The sequence below is a fragment of the Haliotis rubra genome, unplaced genomic scaffold, assembly GCF_003918875.1.
Source record: "Haliotis rubra isolate DU_JTF1 unplaced genomic scaffold, ASM391887v1 Scf459, whole genome shotgun sequence".
NCBI lineage: Eukaryota > Metazoa > Mollusca > Gastropoda > Lepetellida > Haliotidae > Haliotis > Haliotis rubra.
Window position 1 is genome coordinate 720,290 of NW_025767145.1, and position 11,687 is coordinate 731,976.

Sequence of the window (11,687 nt, forward strand, 5' to 3'; positions counted from 1 at the left end):
CCTAAATGAAGCAAGTCAATTTTCAGGTTCCATCATCTCATTGGGGCTCCTTTTCATTTTAAAAGGAATTATTTGTTTTCGTCAAAATGATATGTATTCAGAGACCTAACGTTTTTTAAGAAAACTGATTTATAGTGATCCTTGAAGAAAGTCTTTACTTACGCAAAGATGTAAGACATGCAGATCGGGGTATTGAAATCAAAACACAGAAATAATGTTTCAGAGATTGGGGCGTTGAAAACAAGGAACAGAAATAATGTTTCAGAGATCGGGGCATTGAAAACAAGACACAGAAATAATGTTTCAAGATCGGGGCATTGAAAACAAGACACAGAAATAATGTTTCAGAGATCGGGGCATTGAAAACAAGACACAGAAATGGCCCCTTGGGGATTCAGAGATCGGGTCTTTGAAAACAAGACACAGAAATAATGTTTCAGAGATCGGGGCATTGAAAGCAAGAGACAGAAATAATGTTTCAGAGATCGGGGCATTGAAAACAAGACACAGACATCGGGATACAGAGATTGGACACAGAAAACAAGACAGGAATCGGGAAGAAGATCAGAGACAACGGACACAGCGTCAACACAGAAAAAGACAAAGCCTAGAGATCTTATCACCAAGGTAGAACGAAGAACGAGGCATAACCAACGGAACAAAACAAAACGCGACACAAAAACCGACCCCAATCCAACAGATCGTTGCCTCTGTGTTTGAAGTGAACTGTTTATATCTTTAAGTTGAATGAGCGAAACATGTGAGCCATTTGAATGACACCATGACTCTGTTTATATCGACATGTCGCCTATAAACGTGAAACAACACCCGAGGCCGTTGTATACGCAACCACGTGTTTCCCAGCTTTGTTCGGACCTGAGTCTAACCACGGGAGAAGGCGGAACACAGATAGTCCGATGTCTAACAAGCAGGGACCAAGTAATCACAAGGCTTGAGCTCGTCTCACTCCACTTCATCCCGATGGCAGGGTAAGGAGACTTCAAAGTGAACAGTGATAAGTCATGTAATTATTTGATTCGGGATGTTGACTTATTGCGCCATAAACTCTAAGCCTGTAGTCTTGGTGCAGTTGAGACTACTTGAGATGCTTCTCTCGAAGCTAATAAAGCCACTTAGGCCTTGACTCAATTGCTGTACTGGAGTGAGTGGACTATAAATCACCCCTGGGACCGGGGCGGAGGCTGGGGGGACATGTAGACTAACAACTAGTCTCTGAAATGAACATATTTTACTGAAAAAAATTCATAGTAAAAGAAAATATAATATAATGAAAAGGAGCACTGAGACTTTCTTCATTTTCAGAAGCTGAGGAAATCTAGGCTTGCCACATTTTCTAGACTTGCGTGGGCTTTCTTGGATATATTTGCTTCAGGGTCTGTACGACAGACTGGGGGACATGCAGAAAGGGAGGGGTCAGGGCGTTAGATGTACAGGAGAGGCAAGGATGGGTAGAAGACTAACACTTACTCTCTGAATATAATATTATTAATTTTGATAGTAAAAAATAAACCCATTTTTATTGAAAAGGAACCCCAGGGGAGATGAGAGATTCAGAACCAGGGGAAATGTAGACATGCTTCACTTATAGCTTCAGCATTTCAGGAAGGGCTTGGCAGTAGGGAAAATAATGTGGTACAGTGACTGTGAGACAGACTAGGCAAGAGTGTGTGGGATATGCAGGACGTTACTTGTCTACAAACAGATGGATACGGCTGTCCATCTATGGACAGGTAGGCTCAAGGTAGTGAGTGAATGAGTTTAGTGTTATGTCGCTGTTAGCAATATTCCAGCAATATCACGGTGGGGGATACCAGAAATGGGTTTCACACATTGTACCTATATGAGGAATCGAACCCGGGTCTTCGGTGTAACGAGTGAAACGTTAACCACTAGGCTACCTCACCGCCCCTCACAGGCAGACAGGAGTGTATGAAATACACTCAAATACATACAGGCGGACATACACTCCTTCGATGGTAGTCACAACGAAGGTAACATCATAGACAGATATTTTGTACATTTACGAAAATATGGTAATGTAGTAATATTGTAATATTAAGAAAACTCATGGAAGACACGAGCAGCGTGACAATGAAAATTTGTTTTCATATCTAAAAATACCAAATAGAAAATGAATATTATCCAAGAACCTAGAACAATCCTAAAATTCAGGACCTTGGGTTGATGCAATCCAGACTTGCCTAATCTTCTAGTCTGGAGTTCGACGGTTTACATCTATTCTCTAGGACAGACAAGAAATGTGTTTCATATCTCGACCAATAATGATGTGGAATAGGTTCAAAGGTATTCCCAGATTTGAATTATCACTTGCCCGTCTGAATTATTACTGTCCACGGGATAACGGGCAACAGGACAGAGGGCAGCATGGGTAGGCAGACAGATAGATATGCGGACAGGGAGATGAAGGTATAGATAGGCCGACCAACAGGCGGACAGAGGGGTGCACATGGAGAGGGATGAAAGCGACTACAGACAGGCAGGCGGTTGGGGCTCTAGGAGAGATGGATGGGCAGACATTAACGTGTTAATTGTCCATATGTATGCACTTCTGGTGCGGCGATGACAGTGTGACAGATGGGACAACGGGGCCCCCGTGGTGTGGCTGATTGGAGAGACCTTGGAACTAGAATATATCCTGCAAATGATGCTCGACAAACACATTACAGGTTGCCTGAGGTATCCCTACAGCTGTAGACAAGGACTAACGCTTAGTTTTTGGATATATACAATTTTGATAGAAACAAAATTTCCTTTTAAATCAAAAAGGAGACCCAGATTCAGAACCTGAGGAAATCTAGACTTGCTTCATTTAGGACTTCAGCATTGCAGAAATGGCTGGGTGGAAGGGAATAATGTGGTTCAGGGACTGTGAGTCATTCTTATAAATGTTGACAAAGACTAACGCTTAGTCTCTGAATATATAAGAGTTTGATAAAATCCAATAGTTCCTTGCAAATTAAAAAGGAACCCCACTGAGACTGGAGATTCAGAACCTGAGGAAAGACCCCTTTAGACACAGCAAGATGGGATGCTGTTTGAGTGGGACTGAGTTTTTAAGCCTCAGTACGACCGCGGGTACACCAAGAATTGCCTCCATATAGGGTACTCATTTCGGGTTCGAACTTAGGATCTTAGGTGTGACAAACGAACACTTTAACCACTAGGCCACCTCTTAGACCCAAGGACTGGATTTCAGAAATGTAGGCTGAATAAAGAGGAAAGCCATGGGATGAGAATGGGATTTCATACTTGATCCTGAATACATCCTGCACGCTCGTATTTCCAAGAAATTCCTCTACTATGAAATATCACTGTTGTATTTTGATCAATAAAATGAATTTATCAATACATACATCCCATTTTATTAATGCACTTAACATTAAAGTATTCTCGTTTCTGGCGCAACGTCTAACAACGTCTAACAACGTCTAACGTCAATGTCAAGGTCACACAACAAGGAAAGCCTTGTATACGACAAGAAATCATGTCCGTTCCGTTTTTGTCATTTTAATATGGGTGAATAAAATATGCAATTTTCGCGTAATCCGTATATAAGTATTGGGTGGGTGCCTGTAGGGTTTTGTATGGGTATCATTTAAGCATGCAGTAAAAAAGCATCTTTGGTGGCACGAATATGAAAAGGTTAAGTTAAGGCAAGAGGCTGTTGATGTTGATATTACCGCTCGCACGAACAGACTGACGTTATTAGGAGATAACGCTACTACGTATCACGTGCAAGCCTGATAATGCGGTGCTTCATTGTCTCACAGAGACCTTTTCTCTTCTTGCAAGGTTCTCGGGATTCCCCGCTCTTGATTATTACATCGTATGTGGAACCTGGCATATAAAAGTATACACGATTATCAATTACAGAAAAATTCTCGTTTTACCGCGATTGTGTAAGCTGCAGCACGGCTGTCGGCATTCCAGAATGCGTGGCTTGACTAACAATTAGAGATGTTTCCCCATGTCTTCTCGGTATGATTAACAAATTAGCACTGAATTCCACTTAGGTGTGTATGCTGTAGATAGGGAACATGTTAGCCGTGTGGCTGGGCATGTCAACGTGGGGCCTGGCATTATCTGATGTTCAGTATGTGCAATTTTGAAATACCTTTCGTAATGGGTTAACCATGGGTAATGATCTTTGTGTTTAACAATTGTCGGGTTTTGGGGTTGTTCCTGTTATTAAAACTTTGTTATATTAGTTTAGGATTAGTATTCAATTTTCTTTAAAGTGTCTCGTAGGGAGAGAAAATTAAAAAAATTCTGTACCCGTACCTTTAATTTATTCCGCAGTGTGTGAGTGAATGAGTATATGTTTTTGTAATTTTTGGTTGCGTGTGTGTGTGTGAGAGAGAGAGAGAGAGAGAGAGAGAGAGAGAGAGAGAGAGAGAGAGAGAGAGAGAGAGAGAGAGAGAGAGAGAGAGAGAGAGAGAGAGAGAGAGAGAGAGAGAGAGAGAGAGAGAGAGAGAGAGAGAGAGAGAGAGAGGTGTCGAGGATGGGGTTGGGGGGTCGTTATGAAATGCTGGTGGTGCTAGAGATAGGGATTAATTTTGGGGATTGGTGCAATAGGTAGAAAAATTAGAGAATTTATGCAGGGAATCAAACCCGGTGGTTTATATATTATATATCTTGACCATGTAACGTGTTTCAGTCACATGTTTATACGGAGAAAGTGGAGATTTATGGGTTAGGGTGCAACAGGGATATATATCAAAGGTGACTGATCAGGGAATCGAACCCGGTCTCCGACTGAGCGCTGTAACCGCAAGGTTGCCCCACTAGTCCTTGTTTATTTATTGTAAATTTTCATCATGTAATCTGAACCATTCACATGTTTATACGTTACGCTTATACCCATGATTATAGGCTTAAAACACACATCTCGAATAAAAGAGGCAAATAGGTTTGACTCATGTGTTGGAGCTGTTTCTCGATGACCCGAAAAGATACGTTACAGTTAAAAAATGTTTGACTTCTCATTTCACAGAAAATATGTATTTCTTGAAGCAGAGGTCGTGTGAGTAGCGACGGGTTTGGGGTTCGGGGGTCGGGGGAGCATGTGGGTGGGGGCGAGGGTGGGGTAGGGGATGTTGGAGGTGAAGCATGGAGACCCCGGCATCATGGAGAGGGGAGAATTCCTCACATACTGCCAACATTCGACAGCGGGCGACCGGCCGTGGTTCCGCTATCGTGTTGTTTCAATGAAACATAAAGACTTTGTTGTTCGCCTGTTCTTGCGGAATAACATCTCCAACAAAGCTGTTTCTCTTTTGCTATCTTTGAAGGTTGCAGTGAGGAATGATAGAGATGTCCCTCTAAATCCGAACGTTACAAACACAGTGAGCGTATACCGTTACTTACACACGCCTATGTGTTATTAACACACACGCTCGTTTGGCAGGGGAGGAGTTCTGGGGGAAGTGACGCGCTCGTGCTTTGTGATACCATCACATTGTCACAGATCAACAGATAAACATAAGTAATGATGCCACTTACATCTAAAAATATATCTCATTTAATAGGTAATTTGTAAGATAGTGACGAGTTAATATCCAAGACTACAAAAAGCTTGTCACAACAAGTTAAACGTGAAAGAGGGAAGTATTTTTCCATTAGTGAAAAAGTCCCTTGTTTAGAAGATGTGTAAAAACACAACGAGAATCACTCCGAATCCTTGACATACGGCGGTATGCATATTGACACAGGCAGTTGGTTTATGGGTGTGATTCATCATCTGTATACAGTGGCTTAACAACCTTACGGGCGTAATGCACACTGAGACAACTCATCGATGTTATTTTTTATCAGTACATTTTATCAATATATATCTAAACACATTTAATTAATGCAGGATGTGAAAAGAAGAACCTTTACAGAGCATTTAGATCTGGATAATTTAAGAAAAAGCGAAGTCTTCATGTATATAATTTTCTTATATACGACTCGAACCAAAGGAAATCTTTAACTGAAACTAAACTCGTAGCAATGGTAAGTAAATACAGTACAAATATAACGTGAAATAATTTTAGTCGTGAAACTGGGCCAAAAGTATACATACATATTAGAAGGTGACTTAATTTTAAACGTGCTCAGAATTATTGATTTAAATTGATGAATTTGGAACGGATATTATAGTTATGTTTTGGGCCTTAAGTTTGTACTATTTCGGCTACATGTTTTCAGCCTAATAAGGTTTGGGTAGCGTTTGTAATAATTATTGTTTTTGTTACATCCAGTTTTCAGTGTATACTTTCTTTATCCTGGCAGTTTACTTACATTTTTTCCAAAGTTCCGAAATTATTTTATTTTTGGATCATTTTGCCTACACTGCTATTCTGGAACAAGCGATACATCAAAACACGTTCCTTTTTTTGGAAGAAAAAAGCCCCGGTAGTTTTCTGTAACGTTACAATTTGTCATTTTTCGGCCTAAGAGAAGTTATCATACCTCGCGCTTTCCATGAATCACGTGATGTAATATCCTTAAATCTTATCCCTACATCGAAACTGACTCCCAAAGATATCAGCGTCAGTTGAAAAAATTGTAATATTATATTTAAAGACTGAAATATATTCATAATTGAGATAAATATTATCCTGGTAGATACGTAGCTTCCTGCTAGTCAAAGAACGATATTGACTGCGTCTCGATGTCTTTACTGAAAACATAACCGCAGTGCAAAGCCCATCACATACACGATTCTGTTCCAAGCACAAAGTGTATTAATTTATACGAACTGGAGATGTGTCGTTCTATCAGACAACACTCAAATAAAATATTTATGCTTGCGGGATAAACCAGTATGGAACAGGTGGTACCCACAATCGCTGTCTGTATCTGCCAGGTGCAAAAACGAATATTTATATAATATACTGTCTTCAATTTATACTTGGCACGGGGTCAAATTGTTCTTGAGAAAATATTTTCGAAGTCCAAACATGAGAATATTTGAATGATTTTATTTAACCAAATACGTTATAACGCTCTTTCGTAACCTAAACTATCACTTTAACGATCTTTGGCCAAATAAAATTGATAAAATTTGGGTTCAAATTAACTTAAGAACTCAATTTTCGGCTTTAATAGTAAAAATTTAAAAATTTAATTCAGATTTTAGTTAAAATTGGATAGATTTTTGTAATTTCAATTACAGTGAATCAAATCCTGTGGAAAAAGATGTTTCGAAGAGTAGGGCTTTAAGGCTGAATCTAGTGATTTTACTTGGTTAATCACTTAAGAGACAAATATAGATTCATTGTACGCTGGAGAATGGACTTTTCAAGCACAGTGAAGTGAACTGACGGTATTGTAGGGAACGCGCATCGCATTCAGAAACCCTGTCCAAAGCGGGATAGAAACATCGCGTTAACTGACACATCTTCACTGTCACAAATTAACAAGATTGGGTGTTTACTCATTTCAAGGGAAGCTGGCGAATGGTAACACAGCATCGCTCGGTATGTGAGGGGCTCCAGCGATAAAGAGGCAGAGACGGTACATTGTGTCAAGACGATGAAGGGAGCTCAGCACCAAAGTTTTAAAGCTCTCTACAAGAAATCATGTTTTTACGGTTGTTTGTAATCCCAGCGCGCTATACATTCCGAGATGTGTAATTAACGGATCAAGACCACGCTAGGTTGGAGAGAGAGTTCAAATTAGTTTAACATAATGAAAGCCAGGCACCATTTCCATTTGTTGCCTTTTTGTTGGTTACAAGAGAAAACAGAAATGTAACTTACATCATTAAAAGCCGTTGAGCTGTGAGGGGAATTGAACCCCGGAGTGGATTGTGTGGAGGGGGGAGTCAGGTGAGGGGTGGGGTGTCGTATTAAAGCAGAGGGAGAGGGAGGGGGTAGGGGAAAGGACACTTTTGACGGAGTATCTGTGAGAAAGACGAAATCAGTAGTAGTTGGGTTGGAGTGGGAAGATTAGGTGTAAGACGGTGGTCTTGTGAAAACCGAGGGTGGGCGTTTTGTGGTGAGGATGTGTGTATTATTTTTATTTATTTTACCAATTCATCTATTTATTTATTTATTTAAATAGTATTATTTAGTTATTAATTTGTGGAGGCTAGGTGGGTTTGGGGTGGGCGACTGGTGGGTGGTGGGTGATATTAAATGGGACACTTTTGAGGAAGATCAAATCAATATTAGATTGTCATAAGTGTGAGAGGGTGTCGTCGTTGGTAGGAATGGATGCGCTTTTCGTGATAAGGATGCAAGGATGTAAAGGCGTATTCTGGAGGGGTTACTTGTGAGAAAAGCGTAAAACTGGTATTGGATGGGGTGGTCTCAGCAGAAAAAAGTGGTAGAGGGTGGATTGGAGGGGACGGGCAAGGTTAAGCGTTGTGGGTGTTTTTTAAAAAAAAAGATTGGAGGGATGGGGTGGGGGTGTATGTGTCTGTGGGTGAGGGTGTTATTGAAGCGTTTACTTTAGGGAAAGGTGAAGAGTACTTGGATTAAAGGGAAACAAAAAGAGCAAAAAAAATTAGGAGGGTGGGGTAAGGGTTGATACTAAACGATGTGCGTTTGAGGGTATACCTGTGAGAAAAAATCATCTCGGGTTGAAATAAGATGGGGTTGCGCTGTCCAGGAGGTGTGGTGATTAAGAGATGGCGGCAATATTTGGGGGAGGGAGATGTTCATTTCAGGTTGGAGGGACGGGCAGATTGATGGTTAACGGTGGGTGTCCATGTTTGGCTGATTTACAGCTGTAGCTCTCCCCCCGGCTGGCTGCCCACATCGGAAAGGGGCGGGGGGGGGGGAGGTGAAGGGGGAGAGGGTATATGTGCACAGCGGGATAGCATCTGCTTTTAATCTCAATCTTTTGAAATATGCATGCGCATTATAGACATTATCATGGTTGGTGCTCACACTGCGGCAGGCGAGCCAAGTCGCCCCATTCACAACACCGACGCTGAGTGGCAGTTGTCTGATACTAGACCGTGTTTCAGTGTCCCCCGTATCTTTAAGGCAGATCGTCTCAACTCTTAGAATAGACAATGGCACGAAACAGGCAGTAAACAATGATTTACGAACGCAATAATAATTTCTATGAAGTTTACAGCACAGGTGAAAAATGAACCCGGAGCGTTAACGTCAAACAATGCGCACCAACAATAGAGGAGTGACGTCACCGCCATATATCTAGACAAGCAGGCCAATCTTTCATTGCATATATTACCTATATACATACATCACGCGGTGCATATGTGAGGTATGTCTCGCACACTCGCTGCTCATAATGATACTGCATGGGTTAAGTGCTCTATGCATCCCGAAGATGCATTAATCATACGTTTCTTTCAGGAAATATCAATTTCACAACCTCTCATGATGATATTTGTAGAATAGAATGATAACACTAACCATTAACTATTTTAAAAAATGCAAATAAATTTAACAAATAAATCATTCATAATATGTGTGTCTTTTTACAATAAACGGAACTTCGTATAAACAATACTTTAACGCAAATTGTTTTCAGTCTACCGTCAGTGTGATAAGACAATGCTCTATAAAACCCTTTGTCCGTTATATCAAAAAGCGAATGAGTCGTTTGGCTTCATAACCGCAATATCGCATTCATTTCTCCCTTTCCCCAAGCCATTTGTCATCGAAATCTGTTTAATCAGACACTTATGTTTCAAAGTCCAATTTTTTCTCGGGCTAAAAAAATATTCCATGCGTTGATATAATCAGTTTATCTCGCTACTTGAGCAGAGAGCGACTTCCAATAAACAATATGAAAGCGTGCACGATAACCCTAGCGATGGAGCCACGGTGGCCGGTCCGGGCTTTCATCCATCATTGAGCTGTTCCCTCTTACTACAAACAAACCACTGTGACAGAAAAGCACAGGATACAGATATATACACGGCTAGATTTGCCTAGAACAATCTAGCTGTATCTCACCACTGTCGGCACAATCTGAATGACAAACAGCCACCCTGGACCAGATCGCAAAACTGACAGTTTAAGAAACTTTGTAAACATAATAAAACTATATTCAATGGTAAAGGTGATTTGAAACACCCATAATACAATGTGAACAATTCAAGAAAACTTTAATTGTAACCGGCTTCTAACTAATTTCTTTCTTTCCAAAACATAAATACGTATTTTGTGTTGTTTAATACAAAAGAAAGCATTTCGTTTCGATAATATAATGTAATTGATAAAAAGAATATTGTACTTACCGATTCGTAAAACGCCCATCATTTGTAAAACTCCTCAGTCAGTCAAGAACAATTTGTTAAAAGTCCGACACAGTATTGAACTAAGCTTTCAAGCCGTGGTAGGAGCACTTTCCCTGTGTGGATGAAAGCGATTCTCTGGCTGTATAGATCCTGCCCAGTGACTACCAGGCTCCACGGCCAAGCTCGCTCTCGCAGCGCGCTCGTGACGTCATTGACGGATGCACGTGAGCTCGCACCGGTAGCATGACAACCCGTCGTCACCGTGCAGACCACGTCTTCACCTCCGTGTCGTTGTCCACGACGGGAGAAGACATCGTGTGACGGAATCATGCATAATGTAGATTAACATCGGTTTTATTTAGAGTGTTACACCTTGATCGGCGTGCCAGAGCTTAGAACAACTGTCGAGAACACTAGCTGAGGTTCTCCACGACGTTTTAGATGAAATTATATTTATTTGTTTCTAAGACTGAATCTTAAAACGGAAGGATCTGTTATTAAGTTAAGTTGTTCTATCTCTGATCCAAACGTCGAGGTGATTTAATTTTTTTAGTTTTATCATCATCATCATCATCATCATCATCATCATCATCATCATCATCATCATCATCATTATCCATCATTAGTTGCTGAAATATTGCCGATAAGACAACCAATATGATTTTTTATGCCATTTGTCTAACTATTATATTTGGAAGTTCTTGCTGTCATAATTATTATAATTCTTCGTATTTTTATACCGAGACATGTTGAAATAAGAAATATACATTTTCCTAAATAGAAGTCATATTGTTTATATGAGGTACGTGACGTCATAGTCTTACAGCGAATCACGCTGATCCGGTCATTTAACACAAGTTTGTCTACTCATTTGTCAAAATACACGTTGCGGACACTTCGCTTCAAAACCAAAACCAGCAATCAAATTCAAATACATGACTAATTATACAACGAAATCCGATAATCCAGACAATAAATTCCCTTTAAAGTTGTCCATTGAACACTTGTCAACAAAAACACAAGCGATGCATTGTCACCTTATACCGTTTTCCCAAGAGCAATTATTATCATGTACGTAGCGCCGTGAGCAGATAATATGTGTGGATATTGCTATTATTATTATCCGCAAAATGTTGAGTCCGGATTAAAAGGGGTCCCAACTGACGAGGTTCCTGTGTATAATTGTACCCCTGCGTTTACTCAAATCACTGTGTGAGTAAACGTGATGATATCCATGACAGAGATGCGCCCGATAATACCAGTATATTTACATAACTCATTACCTGACGAATGTACTTTTGCATAACAGTGACGCAACAGAGTGGAATACTTACAGCAACGATGTAAGCGCACATTAAGTCCTTTGGCCAGCAATTTCAGTCATTAGGAAAGCAGCATGCGGTCAGTAGATGACCCACGTGGCCAGTGCTGACCCCTGTTG

General features: G+C 40.5%; 1 protein-coding gene across 1 annotated transcript in view; it reads right to left on the reverse strand.

Moving 5' to 3' along the window:
- LOC124290160 (neuropilin and tolloid-like protein 2) overlaps nucleotides 1–10,394 on the reverse strand; it is an 85,609-nt gene extending 75,215 nt beyond the window's left edge. The window contains exon 1 of the mRNA XM_046726856.1: nucleotides 10,247–10,394. Coding sequence (XP_046582812.1) covers nucleotides 10,247–10,268 — 22 coding nt within the window. The 5' untranslated portion in view covers nucleotides 10,269–10,394. The remainder of the gene's footprint in view (nucleotides 1–10,246) is intronic.
- Between the last annotated feature and the right edge of the window lie 1,293 nt (nucleotides 10,395–11,687).